We start from the raw sequence: 21,600 nt of genomic DNA, 5'->3' as shown, positions 1-21,600 counted from the left end.
AAGTGTAGTTAGTTATATAGTTAATAGTGTAAATAATATTGTAGATATTTGTTAGCCGGTTTGGGCCGTAGCCCTTCCCGGCACCCGGCACTGGGCTCATGCCTGGCTCGCCGGGCTTCAAGCAATGTGCGGCCTGTAAGAAGCCGATGCCGACCAGCGACCCTCACGACGCGTGTCTAAAGTGCCTGGGGGAATCGCACAGATCGGACAAGTGCCGCATTTGCAAGGCTTTTAAGCCTAGAACAAAGAAGGAGAGAGACCAGAGACTTAGGACTCTCCTCATGGAAGCGGCACTCGACCGGGCAGCATCGCAGGCCGTCATCTCGACACCGGCACCGGATTGTGCCGGCACCGGAAAGACTCCCCAGCACCGACCTTCCCCGGCACCGGGTGCAGAAGCAAGACCCTCAAAGTCTGCAACTCCATCCAGGCAGACTCGAGTGGAGCGCCCGGCACCGACATCGGCCGCGGCGCTACAGGCACCGTCGACTCAGGGCCTGGAGGGTCCGTCGAGTCCAGTCCCGCCGAGCTCCCCCATAAGATCTGGGGTTGAGCTATTGGTCCCATCGACGCCAGAGACCTTCGCCTCGGCACAGGACCTCATTGCCCTAACTGAGTCAACTCAGCCTCCACCCCCGGTACCTCCGGTGCAGGTAGCGTCCAGGGGCAAACCTATGATGACAGCGCCATCTCGGGACTCACGCTCGCTGTCAAGGTCCTGACACCATGGTCGCTCAAGATCCCGCCGCCGCTCGCAGTCCCGGCACCACTCACCTCGGCGGTACCAGTCGTACTCGCGGCACCAATCGGCCTCCAGACGGCCACGGTCTGGTTCCAGCCACCGATACCGGCACCGGGATTCTAGGAGCCAGTCCCGCCGTCGATCAGCACACCGGTCGACCTCCCGGCACCGAGCTGGTGGCAGGTCCCAGTCCCGGTCGACCTCCTGACACCGCGTCGGTGGCAGGTCCCGGTCCCGATCCCGGCACCAAGTCAGCGGCCGGTACCGGTCCCGATCCCGGCACCGAGTCCAAGACAGACCCCGGTCCCGATCCCGGCACCGGTATGACTCCCGGTACCGGTCCCCGTCACCGAGAACATCTTCGGCGCCAGGACGCGGAGACTCTTACCAGCCGCGGTCGGCCCCTCCATGGCCTTCCAGACAGCCGTCGGTGTCATCGCAGGCGGACAGTGTATACACGCTGGGCACTGACAGACAAGCGGCCCTTTTTCAAGACCCTCCGCAACAGGACCAGGGTCCGCAGCAGTGGGGGTTCTGGACACCCTGGGCGTACCATCAAGCCCAGGGCCCCCAACAGCTTCCTCCTAGGCCTGCAATGGCAGAGCACAGGGCGCCGGAGGCGTCGTTGTCTCGTCCCCCTCCCTCCCCGGACGGGGAGGACGGGTCAAAGCAACAGGACCCTGATCTCCCTCCTGAGCCAGAGGCGAGGGCTGAGGCGGACCCCCCGCTGGACACTCTTTTGCCGGGGGTCTCCTCATCGTCTTCTCCCGATGAGGCGGTGGCTGGCACTTCCTCTAATAGCCCTCCTCCGCTAGATCTCAGGGCACATCAGGACCTCCTCAGGCGCGTAGCACAGAATCTGAGCCTGCAAGCTGAGGAGGTCTCTGAGATCGAGGATCCCGTCGTCAGCATCCTCTCCTCCGATGCTCCCACCAGGGTCGCCCTGCCCTTCATTCGGACGATCCAGGCCAACGCCAATACGATCTGGCAATCGCCGGCCTCCATTCCCCCTACTGCACGGGGCATCGAAAGGAAGTACATGGCCCCCTCCAAGGGCTATGAGTACCTCCATATTCACCCGACACCATGCTCCCTGGTGGTACAGTCGGTGAACGAGAGGGAGCGTCATGGACAGGAAGCCCCAGCCCCCAAATCCAAGGAGGCCAGGCGTATGGACCTCCTCGGCCGCAAGGTTTATTCGGCTGGGACCCTTCAGCTCAGGGTTTCCAATCAGCAAGCCCTTCTTAGCTGCTACGCATTTAACTCTTGGGTGGCAGCGGATAAGTTCAAAGAGCTGCTGCCACAAGAGGCTCGTCAAGAATTTGCGGCGATTCTTGACGAGGGCAAGAAGGTTGCACGAACCTCGTTGCAGGCCTCCTAGGACGCTGCAGACTCGGCTGCCCGTACCCTCGCCTCGGGGGTGACGATGCGCCGCATCTCCTGGCTTCAGGTTTCTGCCCTTCCACCGGAGCTCCAATACACCATCCAGGACCTCCCGTTCGAAGGCCAGGGCCTGTTCTCGGAGAAGACAGACCCCAGACTGAAAAGTCTTAAGGACAATCGGGTCATTATGCGCTCCCTTGGTATGCACACGCCTGGGACGCAACGCAGACCCTTCCGGCAGCAGCAACAGCAGCAGCGTCGGCCGTACCCCCAGTTCCGCCAGTGGCAGGACCTTAATAGGCGCCGCGGCAGAAATGGCAGGCGCAGGCCGTCGGGCAATCAAGGGGGGCAAAACCAAAGCTCCTCTAAAGCCCCACCTGGACCCAAACCTTTGTTTTGAAGGTGCGCCCGAGGGCGTAATACCAGTATCCCCCATGGATCCTTCCCCCCCGTTTTCCAACCGCCTTTCGTTTTTCCTCCAGGCGTGGTCCCAGATAAAATCCGACCGCTGGGTCTTACGCACGGTGCAGACGGGATACCGTCTGCAGTTTGTATCATTTCCTCCCTCCCGCCCTCCACCCTCGTCCCTCTTCAGGGACCCCTCTCACGAGCAATTCCTCCGCCAGGAGGTACAGACGCTCCTCAACAAAGGAGCTATAGAGGCGGTTCCGGAGAACGAGAAGGGCAAGGGGTTTTATTCCCGCTACTTTCTGATCCCCAAGGCCAAGGGAGGCCTCAGGCCTATCCTCGACCTGCGAGAGCTCAACAAATATCTAGTGAAGTTGAAGTTCCACATGGTATCCCTGGGGACCATTATCCCATCCCTGGATCCTGGAGACTGGTATGCCGCCCTCGACATGCAGGACGCTTATTTTCATATTGCCATATGGCCACACCACAGACATTTCCTTCGGTTCGTGGTCGACCGCCATCACTACCAATTTGCGGTCCTCCCATTTGGCCTTTCTACGGCTCCTAGGGTATTCACAAAATGCATGGCTGTCGTTGTGGCACATCTTCGGCGCAGTCGCATTCACGTGTTCCCTTACCTCGACGATTGATTAATTCGGGGCACGTCGGAGCTGCAGGTCCGCAGACACGTCCGCAGGATCACCGGCCTGTTTGCTACCTTGGGCCTCATGATCAACGTGGACAAGTCCACCCTGCTCCCCTCGCAGAGGGTGGAGTTCATTGGGGCCGTCCTGGACTCCACCGTGGCCAGGGCCCTTCTGCCGTTGCCGAGGTTCCAGTCGTTGTTGGCGATCATTCAGCGCTTGCTGGCAGCCCCCCTGACATCGATACGGACATGCCTAACCCTGTTAGGCCATATGGCAGCCTGCACATTTGTGACCGGGTATGCACGGCTCCGCATGAGGCCCCTCCAGTCTTGGCTCATCGCACATTACCGGCCGGCAAGGCAGTCACTAGACATGCTGATCACAATCCCCCAGGGGGTGTTGGATTCTCTCAGTTGGTGGCTAGACCAGTCCATCGTGTGTGCGAGGCTCCCATTCCACCCACCCCAGCCCTCAGTGTCCCTAACGACGGATGCCTCAGATCTTGGCTGGGGGGCCCACCTGGGAACCCTGAGGACACAGGGCCTGTGGTCCCCACAGGAGGTGGAGCTACACATCAACATGCGGGAGTTGAGAGCGGTCCGCCTTGCTTGTCAAACGTTCTGTCACCAGCTTCGGGGTCGTTGTCAAACCTTTTTCTGCTTGCTTCCTTTGGTAGGCCACCTCTTCTTCTTCTAGTTTTCTTTTGTGTGCTGCCTCTTTGGCTGCCTGTTCTCTTTGGTAGGCTGCCAGTTTGATGCTTTCTTCCTTTTCTTTCATCTCCATCTCTTTTTGTTTTATTTCTAGTTCCTGTTTGTGTTTTTCCATCTCTCGCCTGTGTTCAGCTTCTTTGATTTGTTCTTCGGCCTCAATTTTTGCCTTAGACGTCATGGTTCCTGTTTTCTTGGGTTGGGGTGCCCTCCGGTGTTTATCTTCTGAACTGCAGGTTCTCTGTTGCCTCCTGAAGTCTGCCTAGCAACAGTGCCTTTAGCTAATTTTCAATGTTAAGTAAACCTGAAAAACCACTTTATTTGCATTTATATAGTGCTGGTAATGACTCTCAATGGGAGTGCTATTGTGTGACAAAAGACTCTTAATAGCACCTTAATGGTTTCTTGCTTAACATGCAAGCCACAAACTGCCAGAGAGAGCAGAAAAAAAAATTCTCTCTGGTTCCCTTTTAAAACCAACTGTTTCTCTCTGCTAAAAAGCCCTTAGCAGAGAAAAGAAAAATATAATATTCCTACTGGCTTCTGGATTCTGTCTATCCCACCACTGCACACCATATCATAACCTTATGTCATAAACAGATAGCTAAGGGTTAATGTCTCTTTCACCTGAAGCACCTGACCAGAGGACCAATCAGGAAAACCGGATTTTTTCAACTCTGGGTGGAGGGAAGTTTGTGTCTGAGTTTTTGTTGTCTGTCTGCCTGCTTTCTCTGAGCTTTGGAGAAGTAGTTTCTACTTTCTAGTCTTCTGTTTCTAAGTGTAAGGACAAAGAGATCAGATAGTAAGTTATATGGTTTCTTTTCTTTGGTATTTGCATGAATATAAGTGCTGGAGTGCTTTAATTTGTATTCTTTTTGAATAAGGCTGTTTATTCAATATTCTTTTAAGCAATTGACCCTGTATTTTGTCACCTTAATACAGAGAGACCATTTGTATGTATTTTTCCTTTCTTTTTTATATAAAGCTTTCTTTTAAGACCTGTTGAAGTTTTCTTTACTGGGAAATTTCAGGGAAATTGAGTCTGTACTCACCAGGGAATTGGTGGGAGGAAGAAATCAGGGGGAGATCTGTGTGTGTTGGAACTGCTAGCCTGATTTTGCATTCCCTCTGGGTGAAGAGGAAAGTACTTTTTGTTTCCAGGACTGGGAACAGAGAGGGGGAGTCACTCTGTGTAGTTTCACAGAGCTTGTGTCTGTGTATCTCTCCAGGAGCACCTGGAGGGGGGAAGGGAAAAAGGATTATTTCCCTTTGTTGTGAGACTCAAGGGATTTGGGTCTTGGGGTCCCCAGGGAAGGTTTTTCAGGGGGACCAGAGTGCCCCAAAACACTCTAATTTTTTGGGTGGTGGCAGCAAGTACCAGGTCCAAGCTGGTAACTAAGCTTGGAGGTTTTCATGCTAACCCCCATATTTTGGACGCTAAGGTCCAAATCTGGGACTAAGGTTATGATATGAGTAGCAGCGGTTGGGATATAGACAGAATCCAGAAGCCAGTAGGAATATTATATTTTTCTTTTCTCTGCTAAGGGCTTTTTAGCAGAGAGAAACAGTTTGGTTTTAAAAGGGAACCAGAGAAATTTTTTTTTTCTGCTCTCTCTGGCAGTTTGTGGCTTGCATCTTAAGCAAGAAACCATTAAGGTGCTATTAAGAGTCTTTTGTCACACAATAGCACTCCCATTGAGAGTCATTACCAGCACTATATAAATGCAAATAAAGTGGTTTTTCAGGTTTACTTAACATTGAAGATTAGCTAAAGGCACTGTTGCTAGGCAGACTTCAGGAGGCAACAGAGAACCTGCAGTTCAGAAGATAAACACCGGAGGGCACCCCAACACAAGAAAACAGGAATCATGACTTCTAAGGCAAAAATTGAGGCCGAAGAGCAATTCAGAGAAGCTGAACATAGGCGACAACTGGAGCTGAAAGAAAAGGAAGAAAGCATCAAACAGGCAGCCTACCAAAGAGAACAGGCAGCCTACCAAAGAGAACAGGCAGCCAAAGAGGCAGCACACAAAAGAAAACTAGAAGAAGAAGAGGTGGCCCACCGAAGGAAGCAAGCAGAAGAAGAGTTGGCCCACCGCCGAGAAATGGAAAAACAACAAAAAGAAAATGGAGAAGGAAAAACAGAGAAAACATGAACTGGACTTGGCAAAAGCTGGGCTGCATGTGCCAGCCAACCCTAACAACCCGGCGCCAATTATTGCTCCACAGCACAGGAAATTTCCCACCTACAAGGCAGGTGATGACACCGAGGCCTTCTTGGAAAATTTTGAAAGAGCCTGTCTTGGGTAAAGCATCCCCGAAGACCAGTACATGGTAGAATTAAGGTCACAGCTCAGTGGACCTTTAGCAGAGGTGGCAGCTGAAATGCCTAAGCAGCAAATGAATGACTACAAACTTTTTCAAACCAAGGCCAGATACAGAATGGGGATAACCCCAGATCATGCCCATCGGCGCTTCAGAACCCAAAAGTGGAAACCAGAGGTGTCATTTCCCAAACACGCCTACTACGTTGCAAAAAACTATGAGGCCTGGATAACAGGACACAACGTTCAAACCTTGGAAGAACTGCACCTCCTCATACAAATGGAGCAGTTCTTGGATGGTGTTCCTGAAGACATCACAAAGTACATACAAATGGTCTCTCTGTATTAAGGTGACAAAATACAGGGTCAATTGCTTAAAAGAATATTGAATAAACAGCCTTATTCAAAAAGAATACAAATTAAAGCACTCCAGCACTTATATTCATGCAAATACCAAAGAAAAGAAACCATATAACTTACTATCTGATCTCTTTGTCCTTACACTTAGAAACAGAAGACTAGAAAGTAGAAACTACTTCTCCAAAGCTCAGAGAAAGCAGGCAGACAGACAACAAAAACTCAGACACAAACTTCCCTCCACCCAGAGTTGAAAAAATCCGGTTTCCTGATTGGTCCTCTGGTCAGGTGCTTCAGGTGAAAGAGACATTAACCCTTAGCTATCTGTTTATGACAGAGAGCGGTCCGCCTTGCTTGTCAAACGTTCTGTCACCAGCTTCGGGGTCGTTGTGTCGCGGTATTTACCGACAACACGACGACCATGTACTATATCAACAAGCAGGGTGGCACCAGGTCCTCTCCCCTATGTCACGAGGCGATGCGACTCTGGGACTTTTGTATAGCCCACTCCATTCACCTCACGGCTTCCTTCCTCCCCGGAGTACGGAACACGCTGGCGGACCACCTGAGCAGTTCCTTCCTCGCGCACGAATGGTCCCTCCGCCCGGACGTCACCCTCTCGATTTTCCAGAGGTGGGGTTGTCCCCGCGTGGACCTCTTCGCGTCCAGGGGGAACAGGAAATGCCAGGCGTTCTGCTCCTTTCAGGGCCGGGAACCTGGGTCTATAGCGGATGCCTTCCTTATTCCGTGGACAACCCACTTGTTCTACGCATTCCCCCCGTTCCCGCTGGTCCACAGGGTCCTTCTGAAGGTGCGCAGGGACAGGGCCCGCGTGATCATGGTAGCCCCGGCGTGGCCCAGGCACCATTGGTACCCCATGTTGCTGGACCTGGTCATAGCTGACCCAGTTCCCCTGCCCCTTCACCCGGACCTGATCACCCAGGACCACGGAACTCTCTGTCACCCGGACCTCCAGTCGCTGCACCTAGCAGCGTGGCTCCTGCATGGCTGACCAGTTCTGAGTTGCGCTGCTCCACCCCGGTACGTGAGGTACTCTTGGGCAGCAGGAAGCCTTCCACTAGAGCGACTTATTCGGCCAAGTGGAAGCGTTTCTCCTGTTGGTGCGTGGAGAAGGGTCTCCTCCCAATGGAAGTTTCGGTGGCCAATATTTTGGACTATATTTGGTCCCTTAAGCAACAGGGCCTGGCGATATCGTCCCTGCGGGTCCACCTGGCGGCTATCTCCACCTTTCACCCGGGTGGGGATGGCCGCTCCGTTTTCTCTCACCCGACGGTGACTAGATTCCTTAAGGGGCTGGAACGTCTATACCCTAACGTCCGACCCTCTGCCCCTACCTGGGATCTTAACCTGGTGTTGTCTCGGCTCATGGGGCCCCCCTTTGAGCCGTTAGCTACTTGCTCCCTGCTCTATCTTTCTTGGAAGACTGCCTTATAAGTAGCTATTACCTCAGCTAGATGGGTGTCGGAACTCCGGGCTCTCACGGTAGATCCCCCATATACAGTCTTCCATAAAGATAAGGTGCAGCTGAGACCGCACCCTGCCTTTCTCCCCAAGGTGGTCTCAGCCTTCCACGTCAACCAGGAGATCTTCCTCCCAGTTTTTTTTCCCGAAACCTCATTCTTCACACAGGGAGCAACAACTCCACTCGCTTGATGTCCGTCGGGCTCTCACGTTTTATGTGGAGAGGACCAAACCGTTCCGCAAATCCCCCCAGCTTTTCGTGGCAGTAGCGGACCGCATTAAGGGGCTTCCCATTTCCTCGCAGAGGGTATCTTCATGGGTAACGTCCTGTATCAGGACCTGCTATGACTTGGCTCATGTTCCTACGGGCCGTGTGACTGCGCACTCTACCAGGACGCAGGCGTCGTCGCTGGCTTTCCTCGCCTGTGTGCCCATCCAGGAAATCTGTCGGGCAGCGACCTGGTCATCAGTCCACACCTTTGCTTCCCACTACGCCTTGGTCCAGCAGTCCAGAGAAGACGCGGCCTTTGGATCTGCAGTGCTCCATGCCGCTACTTCTCACTCTGACCCCACCGCCTAGGTCTGGCTTGGGATTCACCTAACTAGAATGGATGTAAGCAATCACTCGAAGAAGAAAAGACGGTTACTCACCTTTGTAACTGTTGTTCTTCGAGATGTGTTGCTCACATCCATTCCACACCCGCCCTCCTTCCCCACTGTTGGAGTAGCCGGCAAGAAGGAACTGAGGAGCGGGTGGGCCGGCAGGGGTATATATCAGGTGCCATGGCGGCGCCACTCTAGGGGGCGACCTGCCGGCCCACTGGAGTTGCTAGGGTAAAAAGTTTCCGACGAACGTGCACGCGCAGCGCGCACACCCTAACTGGAATGGATGTGAGCAACACATCTCGAAGAACAACAGTTACAAAGGTGAGTAACCGTCTTTTGTGAAACGTTCATTGCCCTGGTTGTGTACAAAGACCAGCTGAAACCTGAAGGTACACAGAGCTTTTTTTTTTTCTTTCCCCTGGGGATGGGGGTGGGGAGAGTAATTGGGCCCTAAATGATTTCCCAATTGCATTGCTCCAGCCAAGCCAATTCTGAGTTTCACAAGAACAAAGTGAGAAGCACATTTCCATTTTTAACGTGTTTTCTGTCACTTAAAAAAAGAGGGCAGTTATTAATTATTATTATTATTATTATTATATTTTAAAAAAGCATACCTAGGTGGAGATCCTCTGGGCTTATCTCTAGCCAACAGTGATTTTTACAGCTAAATTCCAAAATTCCAAAATTCCTGTATTTACAATAGAAGTGCTGGGATAACCTTAACTAGATGCATGTGTATGGTGACTCTGTAACAGACAAACAATGATGTTTACTTTCAGAAGCCAAGGAAGTTACTGCTTCGAGGTGATAATTTCGTTTTCTTTACCCTTGACTTCGAATTGTAAATATGATCGCTGGTTGCAAATTTTATTTAAACACTGATAGAATTTTATAGCAAAACACTTTTACTGTCAGAATCTAGATTACAGCTAAAGGGTAATAGTCTTGGAAAAATATCAAAAAGTGTAATCTACATAATTATATCCCATCTCCATCCTATTTCATTTAATCAAATAATCATGAACTGAAAGGAAAACAAAATAGCTTTCATTTCAAAACATCTGAAAATACTTAAAATTGTGCTTCATATTACACAAATGTATTTTATACTCGTAAGTGGTTAGTTTATATATTAATTTATGCTAAATATAAGGCTTCAGGGAAAACAGCATCACATTATTCAGGGATACGTCTGTTTTTGTTCTGTTTAATTTTTTTATTCTATTCTCTTTTCTTTGTCCAACAGAAATTTTTGGCACTTAGAGACCAGATTGACAGGACCTCTCAGAAATAAACATACTTTAGTTTCTTTTGGAGGGCGAGAGGTAGAGGGGTATGTGTGCACTGTATGGATGTGTTGGGATTTATAAGTTTCTTTTAAAAATACCAAGATACAGTAGTTTTACTTATTTTTTGAGTATTGTAATTTCCATTGTACTGTGCAGTGTAATTCATTGGCTGCAGCCTAGGAGCACACAGTATGGCTCGGAGATTGGTGGTGCACAGGTGGCCAATTATGAGCTAGCTGTTTCCCAGTCTTTTCCCTCATTATAAATTAGAGGAGCCTGTTCGGTGCTTTGAGTTGCACCAGCTGACAATAGCTTTGAAAGCTCAGTGCAACAGCCAGGGATTGCTGGTGTGTGTGAAAGCCCAAGCCTGGCCTCCTATGCTAGCTGCGGAAGGGTGTCAACTAGGAGTCATTATGCCAATTCTCTGTTATTTCCCCTTCCATTAGGATAATCCTCCTATGTCATCTACAGAGATGCTTTATATTGGTGGTACAGCATAAAGTAGCTGCAGTGCACTGCAGAATCTGCCCTGGTATATGTCAAACTAGAAATAGAGCTTATTGAAAATACCCTGTATGTGTGTGCATGAGCATCTGTCTACCCAGTATTTCCTACGTGATTAATATGTTCCTTCCCTTGTAAAGTCCTTAGTGATCTTCAGGTGAGAAGTACTTTATAAGACATAAGTGCTCTTATTGTATGTAGAGTTTCAAGAGTAATATTTAAAATTAATACCATTATTGAATGCTTAAGAGGCAGCAGAAGTGTATAGTCCTTTAAGATTACTTTGCTAACTTTTCTATAATATAATACTGTCTCTAAAAATTGGAAGAATAGGAGGGGTGAGACTGCGGGCTGGACCCAGCCCTAAGTACAATGAGCAGACAGAGTCCACCTAATCTCCTAATCTCATCCATAGTGCATGACAAAGATCAGTATGATGGAGGAGTTCAGTGTAACTCTTTCAAATGCCCTCAACTTCCCTGGCTGGGTTGTTTGCTACTGTGGCAGCCACATCAGAGTTGCCTAGGTATGGTGTGAACACCTTGCTTACACACACACTTCTTTACATGTGGTTTTTTTTTTAAACCAGAAAAGATGCCAAACTCTTTCCTTTCTCTCTGTATATCTGTTTAAAAGTCCAGAATACAGTCAAACTAGGTAGAGGTGTGTTGTTACTCATCATCTTAGTTTTTCTTTCAACAAGGCCAAAGTGAATTATGCAGTTAATTATAACTGTTCAATGTAGTGGAAATACCTAGGTAGATTTGGCGGCATGATGCACTCCATATGCTGAATTAAGCCCTGATTTACATTCCATGCAATTTCACTTAATTCCATGGAAGTCAATGAGCTTGCATAAGGTCATTTGACCCTTTCTGATCACTGCTGCTCTTGAAACTTCCAGCCCAATGTTTATATAGTATTGGCATGAGTATCAATGACACCTATTGGTTAAAGCAAAGAACTAAACAGAATAGTAAAAAAAAAAAGGAAACTAGAGCAGAAAAATACATTTATAAAAAATAAAGTATCTAAAAGGTGCAGTTCTGGGCTGTGTTAATCTCCTGTAATATCTTAGGGAGATATTATTGAGTTAAGTTTAAGTATCTTTGGAGTCCATTGTATTAAATGCAAAGGTTATGTATTATTGTGGGCCAGGATGTCCAAAGGACTATATTGAACAATATGACAGGCAAGAATAGCTTTTGGGACAATATATGTGAAGTGAATTTCTTGGGAAATATCTAGGGGCACGTGAATGCAAATTTCCCCTGCCCCACTGCCAGTTATGCAAAAACTCAGCCCTCTGAAGCTACCCCCTGAGGAGAGGGGATAATCACCTGTTCCCAGAGTGTCTTAAAATCAAAGGCCCAAACTATGTCAAGCAGTGACTCACAGATTTTTCTGAAGAACCCTTTGATGGGGTTTGAAGAGCTGAGCACCTGTCAGAGCCATTGGCGGAGCTGGGGGTGATTTTGGTAAGCTTACTAGCTTCCAAATAGGTTATTTTATTGTTTTTAATATGTTTTCTCTATAGAAATGCTGAATGTGTTTTCACCTTAAGAATAAATATGCTTGCTTAGAAAGGGCTGTATGGTAACTTTTAACTGTGGGCAATTACACTGATTACTGTCTCTGAGGAGAAAGCAAAGGAAGGCATGCTTAGGCAGTCTGTCATGCTGGGGAACTCTCAGTGTAGCCAGGGAACTGTGCATCATGGGAAAAACCCAGTCAGGAGGGAGAAAGATGTGGGTCTCAATCCAAGAGAGGTGATGGCTGGGGAACTGGAAGCCTAAAACTGGGTGCCCTTGTTGGACCACAGGGAATACAGTTGCCCTGAACTGTGAAATTAAAAAAAAAAATAAAGTAAACAAAAATAGCAATTCTGGGCAGAGGGCGAAGTCCACCCCTCGAGCAGGCTTTTGGCAGCGAGGGGAGGCGGCGGCACAGCCCTTTTGTGATTGTCCCTTCTCATGGCAGCAGCGGCGGATTGTGCTCAGCAAGATGGAACATGCAGTGGCAGGCACAGAGTTCAACATCCTGCTTTCCACATCCTGCTCAACTCCTAGAAGGTTACACATGATAAGCAATATCCACCTAATACAAGCACAGTTTATTCTTACTTTGAATATCATGAAAAGAAGACTGAGAACACCAGATTAAAGAAGGTGAAATATGAGGACACCATTTTTTACTGGTTGCAGTACGTTCTAAATAAGTACTTAAAAAGGCAAAGTGATAACCAAAGAGATAATCCAGGAAGCCAAAGAGGTATACAGAGAGCATTTTCAAGATGATGTCTTCATTGAAAAAGGATGGAACTATATTCTTGAGAAGTATGAAGGGCATCTTCTGATAGAAGTAAAGGCTGTTCCTGAAGCCTCAGTCATTCCCATAGGAAATATACTTTTCACAGTAGAAAACATGGATCCAGAGTGCTATTGGCTCACTAACTGGATTGAGAAAAAAGAACGAGGAGTATTGGGACACCTTAGAGACTAACAAATTTATTTGGGCATAAGCTTTCATGGGATAAAACCCACTTCATCGGATGCATGCAGTGGAAAATACTGTAGGAAGATATATATACACAGAGAACATGAATAAAATGGATGTTGCCATACTAACTTTAACTAGACTAATCAATTAAGGTGGGCTATTATCAGCAGGAAAAAAAAAACTTTTGTAGTGATAATCAGGATGGCCCATTTCCAACACTTGGTTGGAAGGTGTGAGGAACAGTAGGGAGAAAATTAGCATGGGGAAATAGTTTTTACTTTGTGTAATGATCCATCCACTCCCAGTCTTTATTCAATCCTAATTTAATGGTGTTTAGTTTGCAAATTAATTCCAATTCTGCAGTTTCTCAATGGAGTTTTTGAAGTTTTTTTTTTTGTTGGAGAATTGTGACTTTATGTCTGTAATTGAGTGACTAGGGAGGTTGAAGTGTTCTCAGACTGGTTTTTGAATGTTATATTTCTTGACATCTGATTTGTGTCCATTTATTGTTTTGTGTAGAGACTGTCCATTTTGGTCAATGTACATGTCAGAGGGGCATTGCTGGCACATGATGGCATATATCACATTGGTAGATGTGCAGGTGAATGAGCCACTGATGTGATTAGGTCCTGTGATGGTGTCCCTTGAATAGATATGTGGACAAATTTGGCAATGGGCTTTGTTGCAAGGATAGGTTCTTGGGTTAGTGTTTTTGTTGTGTGGTGTGTGGTTGCTGGTGAGTATTTGCTTCAGGTTGGGGGGCTGTCTGTAAGTGAGGACTGGCCTGTCTCCCAAGATCTGTGAGAGTGTGGGATGATCCTTCAGGATAGGTTGTAGATCCTTGATGATGCACTGGAGAGGTTATAGTTGGAGGCTGAAGGTGACAGCTAGTGGCATTCTGTTACTTTCTTTGTTAGACCCGTCCTGGAGTAGGTGACTTCTGCATATTCTTCTGGCTCTGTCAATCTGTTTCTTCACTTCAGCAGGTGGGTATTGTAGTTTTAAGAATGCTAGATAGAGATCTTGTAGGTGTTTGTCTCTGTCTGAGGGATTGGAGCAAATACGGTTGTATCTTAGACCTTGGCTGTAGACAATGGATCATGTGATGTGGTCTGGATGAAAGCTGGAAGCATGTAGGTAATTATAGAGGTCAGTAGGTTTCCAGTATAGGGTGGTGTTTATGTGGTCATCGCGTATTAGCACTGTACTGTCCAGGAACCGGATCTCTTGTGTGGACTATTCTTGTAGTCATGGTATCCAATCACAGTGGCCACAAATTCCAGGAAGCAGAAGAAAAATTTGGCAAAGTATTTGCTAGAGACATCTGGTAGCTTAGAAGGACTGGAGTACAAACTGCATGACTTTGGCTACAGTGGAGTTTCTTCACACAAGACAGCAGGAATAGGAGCATCCGCTCACTTGGTAAAAGGATCTGAAACAGCAGCAGGAACTGCTTTAATTAAAAAGTACTTCCAGATTATTTTATTCCAGCTGCTGAACACATTACCATAATCACTTGGGGGAGACCATGAGAAAGATGCTTTTGAACACATAGTGATGCAATTTTCTTCAGTGCCTGTATCTGTGGTCAGTGGCAGCTATGACATCTACAATGCTTGTGAACTCAAACTTGGGTCACCAGTTAGGGGAATTGGAAAACACAGTTTAAGAGTTTCAGATAACAATTTTCACTAAGCACGAGTTGCCAGTTTATTCCTATGATTTAGCCAGAAAAAAAAACAGATATGAAAGCTAGTACCAAAATGGTAACCTAGCAATGCCCAGCGGAAAGAAAACAGCTCCACTAGTATTGTGATAACATTGGTCCATTCAGATGCTGAGGTGATGCAGATGTAATAAACAGGTAATTCCTCTGTATTACAAGCCTCATACGTATTCAAGTAAATCTTCATTTGAATTCTAAATATAGTATGCTCAAAAAACCTGTTGAAGCCAAGTTCCCCCTTATATGTCACTTTGAAAAGTTACCCTTTTGAAATATGCTTAAGATCACAAAAGTATATCTGCAAAAATGTCATCTTGGAATTCTGTACATTTTCGCATCACATTTCACAAGTTTTTAAATCAAATAAATCTGTTTTTTGTTTGTTTTGTTTTTGTTTTATAATATAGAGTGGGATTTTTACACACTCTTTAATCTTTTTTTTATTAAATAAATGGGCCCAGAGTCTCAAAGGTGTACAACCCTGTACAGATAAACATGGTTCAGTATTCTGAATAGAGGCTGTAGCCTGCTGCATCCCATGGCAACAATCACTATTAAAAATCACATTTTACTAAAGGTACAGAAAGAAGAAATGCAGTAAACGTATTTTAAATGTCAAGTAGTAAGTAAGTCTTTCGTTTCAAGAATACCGCATTTCCTTTCCCTTCACGTGTAGAGCTTTCACAAGGAACCCTTTCCCCATCCCGGTTTGACAGCTTTTTAGATGGCATTAAAGATGGTAATAATTGTCTTTTTGGGGCAAACCGCTGAGATGCACTGGAGCTGCTCTCATTGTTAAAGTTGCTTCTGCTTCTTTTAAGACAAACACACACAAACGAGAACAAAAAAGATCAGCAAAGATAGAAAATGAAGCTTCTGTCTCTGATGCTGACTCTCACTTGCAACCTCATTGCTGGATAAAGAAGCACAATGCACAGTCTATCAGCCTGACAGACTTGTACAAGCATCAGGCTGTTTCAGACATTCCTTTTATTTGCCTTTGTGCACACAGGTTAATAGCAAAGTTCCAAAAGATACAGTCTTAGCAGGTTTGCGAAAGGCAAAGAGAAAAATGTAAGAAAGAGAAGGAAAATGACACAGTAGGGAGGGAGGGAGAGCAGGAACCCAAAGCTCAGACACCAGGGGGTACTCCTTCATTAATTTGTACACCAATTGGTGCTAATTTCAGACCCACCAATTTTAATTAATTAATTTCTGGTCCAGTCTCTTCTTGTTTACCTGTCATGATCTTAATATAGACCTTTTTGTTTGGACTAATTGAATATTTGTGTCTTAACTTCCATGACTTTTATAATCAATCATATATATGTAGCAGACTGAGTTGGATTTTTGTTACCTTGGCAACTTAGAGTACAGTTCTCCATTTTACAGAGGGGGAAACTGAGGCACAGAGTGTTAAATGACTTGACCTGGGTCATTCAGGAAATCTGTGGCAGAGCAGGAAATTAAAGCTTGGCCTCCCACAGTCCAGGCTAGTGTCTTTGCCAGTTGATCATCTTTCCTCTCTTTTCCTTTCTGCCTCATATACCATTGCTAGATTTGTCCCACACTGCTAGGATGTCAACATATTTTACTTTTGTTGATTGTTTGGTTTATTTTGTTTTATGACTGATAGCATAATTTCTTAGCTATCTGAATTTTATGGTTTCAAGGGAGAATTACATGCAAAGGTCAAGTTGCCCCCAGTAACGCACGTGTTATGAATTGTTAAAAGAACATTATTTGTGTTGGAAAGTGAAACACTCAAAAATTAAGAAATGCCAGAATTAAGACTGCCTGTGCAACCTTCATTCAGCCCTCTTCTCCATATGCATTATAATAGTCTTTAATTACATGATCACATGCTATTTTTCCCACAGCACCCCACTCTCATTCAGTGCCCAGGTTGGAGTGCTCAGTTAATTAGCAGCTATTCAGTGTTTTATCCTCATTATTCAAGGGCTGACCCCAGGTCTTATATACTGCATACTAATCAAACCCCATTGTAGAGACACAATTGGTAAATTTCTTGTTCTCTTACTTGTATTAATATTTTAATAATCATTTAACTTCTGTTGAACAAAAACAGTTGTTATGACTTTTGCTAATTTCTGTTTCCCTACACAATCCCATGGGACAAAGTTTCCCCAACCACATCTGCTATTGGATTCCTGCGGGGAGGAAGGGCCTGATCCTGTGAAGTAATAAGCATCTTCTATTTCCACTGACTTGAATGGGTATTGAGAGTGCTGGGCACCCTGCCAGATTGTCTCCTAAATGATATTTTACTGTTAAAACTTCTTTTTGATCGTATAAACAGTTTAGCAGAACTTTTAAAGAACAAAATTAAGCTTTTAAAACTTCTAAAACTGCCATAATTGATGGGATCATGGCAGCCATTTGGGATTTTCTCCCTGACAGGAATGAGTCTGAGCAGGTGTTTTCAAGTCTTAAAAGCTTTTGCACTAATGATGATATACTCTTTCAAAAATAAATGTGTCTTCATCTTGGCATTCATCTGTCAGCAGTATTGACTATTATTCAGGCACCAACTCAGCTTTCATTTCATCGTTAGCACTTTAATTGACCATAGTCAGGGATTCCTTTGCTAGTATGTCTCACACATTTGGATCATGACGTTTGAATTACTGCAATAAAAGCTGACATTTTTCCATAGAAAAGTATTTCCATTTTTGAAAGTGGTGGCATTACAATCTCAACGTATTTTATATATATATATATAGTGACAAAGTTCCTCTTCTACCTTGGTGGGTCTTGCACTTATTTGGCAGATTTGCTCACCTCAGTGATCTTCCCCACAGTCTGGATCAACTCCTCCTGTGTCTGATCAGGAGTTGGGAGGTTTGGGGGGAACCCAGGCCCACTCTCTACTCTGGGTTCCAGCCCAGTGCCCTGTGGATTGCAGCTGTCTATAGTGCCTCCTGTAAGAGCTGCATGACAGCTACAAGCCCTTGGGCTACTTCCCCATGGCCTCCTCCAAACACCTTCTTTATCCTCACCACAGGATCTTCCTCCTGGTGTCTGATAACGCTTGTACTCCTTAGTCCTCCAGCAGCACTCCCACTCCCACTCCCACTCCCACTCCCTCTCCCTCTCCCTCTCCCTCTTACCTCCTTGTGCCTCTTGCTCCCAGCTCCTCTCACATACTTCCTCTCCTCTGACTCCCACCTCCCTGACTGGAGTGAGCTCCTTTTTAAACCCAGGTGCCCTGATTAGCCTGCCTTGATTGGCTGCAGGTGTTTTAATCAGTCTGTCTGCCTTAATTGGTTCTAGCAGGTTCCTGATTACTCTAGTGCAGCCCCTGCTCTGGTCACTCAGGCAACAGAAAACTACTCACCCGTGACCAGTATATTTGCCCTCTACCAGGCTCCTGTACCCCACTGGCCTGGGTCTGTCACAATATATATACTTTTGACAACAGTATGAATAAGGCATGCTTCAAACCATACTGCACCAACTGCTGTGAACCCTCACATGAAGAGCACTTTCTACAGGAGCAGTCCAAATTGACTTCAATGGGAGTGTTTGTATAATATAATAATAGGAGATATACCTATCTCCTGGAACTGGAAGGGACCTTGAAAGGTCATTGAGTCCAGCCCCCTGTCTTCACTAGTAGGACCAAGTACTGATTTTTACCTCAGATCCCTAAGTGGCCCCCTCAAGGGCTGAATTCCTAACCCTGGGTTTAGTAGGCTACTGTCAAAACCACTGAGCTAGCCCTCCCCTACAAGCCCATCACTTATGGCAGTTTTAGAAGTTTTAAAAGCTTAATTTTGTTCTTTAAAAGTTCTGCTAAACTGTTTATACGATCAAAAAGAAGTTTTAACGGTAAAATATCATTTAGGAGTCAATCTGGCAGGGTGCCCAGCACTCTCAATACCCATTCAAGAAATAGAAGATGCTCATTGCTTCACAGAATCAGGCCCTTCCTCCCTGCAGGAATCCAATAGCAGGTGTGATTGGGGAAACTTTGTCCCATGGGACTGTGTAGTATAAGTAAATCCTCACCAATGTGAGCATGTTGTATAATCCAGAAGATGGTCATTAGTAGATTATGGAATAGAATATATATCCAGGAAAGAAGCATATGTGTAGAGATATTTGAAATATGTGATCTATCAAAAAATTCCGCTCCATTAAAATGGCTCTGCTGTAAAAATCATGAGCACAAAAGTGTCAGGGTGATGGCATTCAAGGCACTATGTATGGGCAGCATAGTGGTGGCTAGAGTACTCATGCCCTGTTAACAAAATCTTATTTTTCAACATAACTTCCTTCAAAGATAAATGCTGCATTATACATGTACCATACTCTAAATGCCAAGTAGAGATGTAATGTGCTTGATCCAAAGCAGTTCTGATTGAAGCAGAAGAGAGAACCATAATATTAATTTGATGTTTTTCATCACCCTTCATGAGAATGAATGGGAACAATTTTCATCAAAGTCACACAAAAGAAGATTCTAAAAATTTTTGGTAAAATAATCGATTACTAATTTTATTTTCAAAACAAACTAAACACAGTGACTATTTGCATAGAGGGGAGCAGAACCTTTACATTGCATATGTATGATATTGTAAGTATGATGTATAATAAACCCTTAAAACAATTAAAATTTTTTCTAGGAGCACATGCAGGTTTATTTTAAATTTTAAATTTTCATAGCATTGATGTTTGAGAAGTGATTTAATAACACTTCATAATTTTTTTTCTTATTGAAAATGTTGTGATTTTGTTTTTAAACAGCTGAAGATGCATGTGGAGGAACAATGAGAGGATCCAGCGGCATGATCTCCAGTCCCAATTTTCCTAATGAGTATCATAATAATGCCGATTGTACATGGACCATTGTGGCAGAGCCTGGCGATACTATTTCACTTATATTTACTGATTTTCAAATGGAAGAAAAATATGATTACTTGGAAGTAGAAGGTTCTGAACCACCAACAATATGGTGAGTAATCTGATGCCATTTTGAAGCCTGTAAAGTGAGAAAGAATATGTAGGGATGGTCCTGCAACCTTTACTCACATCAACACTGTAGCCTCACTATAGTAAAGGGGTTTATTACTTCGACATGTTAATTGATTCACTGATTAGAAATGTAAACCAACTTCCAAATACAGAACATCAAAATTAAAAACCACGGTAGACTCATCCACCTGATTATGTTGTTGGGTAACTTTAATCTTTGTTGCATGCAAATTAAAGTACAGTGCCATTGATTATATCACTGGGTGTCTCCATGCAGTAAATCAAGATACACTGACTCAATACATAATGTAGTCATGCATTCTTGATGTGACTTATTGGTATGGGACCACTGCAGCACAGAGCAAGTCCTTAACCCCTTCCTACCTGATGTGGAGTTTATACACCCCATCACACAAGCATGTTTTTTGTTGATGTAGCAGTTCTGAGAAGTTTCCTCTATTACTGTCCCTGTAGTTCCTCTGTACAGCTGCCTCAGTAGTTGTTGGCCTCAGCTGAGTTGCACTGGTATAAAACTAATGTAAAGAGCAGATGAATCAAGTTATCTCTTTAATTAGCTGATTCAGTTTGTTGGAAAATAACTGAAAAAAGATACATGGTTAATTCAACACCATTCATAGTTACATGGTATAGCTGTTCAAGGCAGCAGTATATACTGTAAGAGTATTGGAATATGACAGAAAGTTTCCTTTATCATAGTAGTTTAAACTCATCCAAAGAAGAGGATATAAACAAAATTTTCCACAACACTTAGGCCCGCAATAGAGACTCAAGTGGGGCACAGAAGGCCTTGTGTCATCTTTGTGCACTTAGGTAAATTTCACACATTAGACCAGATCCTCTACCACAGTAAAATGGCATAGCTCTGTTTGAAGTCAGTGGTGCTATAGCAGTTTACTCTACATAAGCTGTGGTCCATTATGTGTAATCAGGATAGAAAAAACAGACTAGACTTTTTAAAATAATGTAGTAAAAGAAAAAAATAACCCTCCTTAATTTAGGCATTTGTACTATTTGAAAAGAGCAGATCTTATCAAATGATGCTAGATGTAATATCCCTAGTTATTTCATAATATATATCAAGATAGGAGACAATACACTGTATTTCAGCTTTCATGAATGATATTTCATGATTCATGTCACTGTTGGTGAGTTAATTATCTGTATTAAAAAGTTACCGATTTGCCGTTGATTGTTACATTTTTTTAAACTGGTTCTCAGCTAAATTAATTATTTTAAAACCAGACTTTATTATCATTATTACTGAAGTAACAAGAACAACATAAAAAACAATGTTAATCAGCTGAACCGCTAACACTTCATTTGCTTATTCTAAAGTAAATTTTGTGTATTCAGTGCACATGCAAATTTAATATTTGTTCATTTAGAGGAGCAGATTGTAAGAGCATTCTTTTCTAAACTTATCAGTCATATTCCCTGAATTAGACTGATGTACTCAGTTATGCAAAAATACTTCTCCATATGCTAGGGAAAAAATATTTGAAAAGCTTAATTAAGATATTTGATAATTAGTTTTACTATGTTCATACTTTATATCCTTTTACAATAGTGTTCGAGCTTCCGCTCCACATAGCTACATTCATGATGCATGCACAAAATTTTCTATATGTAAGTCTAAAGATAGGATCCTTATGCTGTATCTTACTGTATTAGACAAATGGTACATAACTACTTGAAAGCCTGTTCAAATTGCTTAAAAATAGTGTTTGATCCAGACAGTAATGTCTTTTGTCTTATTTCTCAGACTATTATTTATGTAAGGAAGGCAAATAAACTCATTCTTATCCTCCTGTCCATCTAGGTAAATAACAAAATGTACTACTTTAGCTTCTGAGATACAAGCTAAAATATTGAGCTAAAATATGTAAGGTAGCCACTCTTGTAAT

At 44.7% G+C, this 21,600-nt stretch overlaps 1 protein-coding gene across 4 annotated transcripts in view; it reads left to right on the top strand.

Moving 5' to 3' along the window:
- Nucleotides 1–21,600, top strand: part of CSMD3 (CUB and Sushi multiple domains 3) — a 1,198,342-nt gene that overhangs the window by 325,086 nt on the left and 851,656 nt on the right. For all 4 annotated transcript variants that reach the window (XM_050940462.1, XM_050940461.1, XM_050940464.1 and 1 more), the window contains exon 5: nt 19,448–19,655. In XM_050940462.1, the coding sequence (XP_050796419.1) occupies nt 19,448–19,655 (208 nt within the window). The remainder of the gene's footprint in view (nt 1–19,447; nt 19,656–21,600) is intronic.

The sequence above is a fragment of the Gopherus flavomarginatus genome, chromosome 2 (genome assembly GCF_025201925.1).
Source record: "Gopherus flavomarginatus isolate rGopFla2 chromosome 2, rGopFla2.mat.asm, whole genome shotgun sequence".
Classification (NCBI taxonomy): domain Eukaryota; kingdom Metazoa; phylum Chordata; order Testudines; family Testudinidae; genus Gopherus; species Gopherus flavomarginatus.
This window is presented reverse-complemented; position numbering and strand designations above follow the sequence as displayed.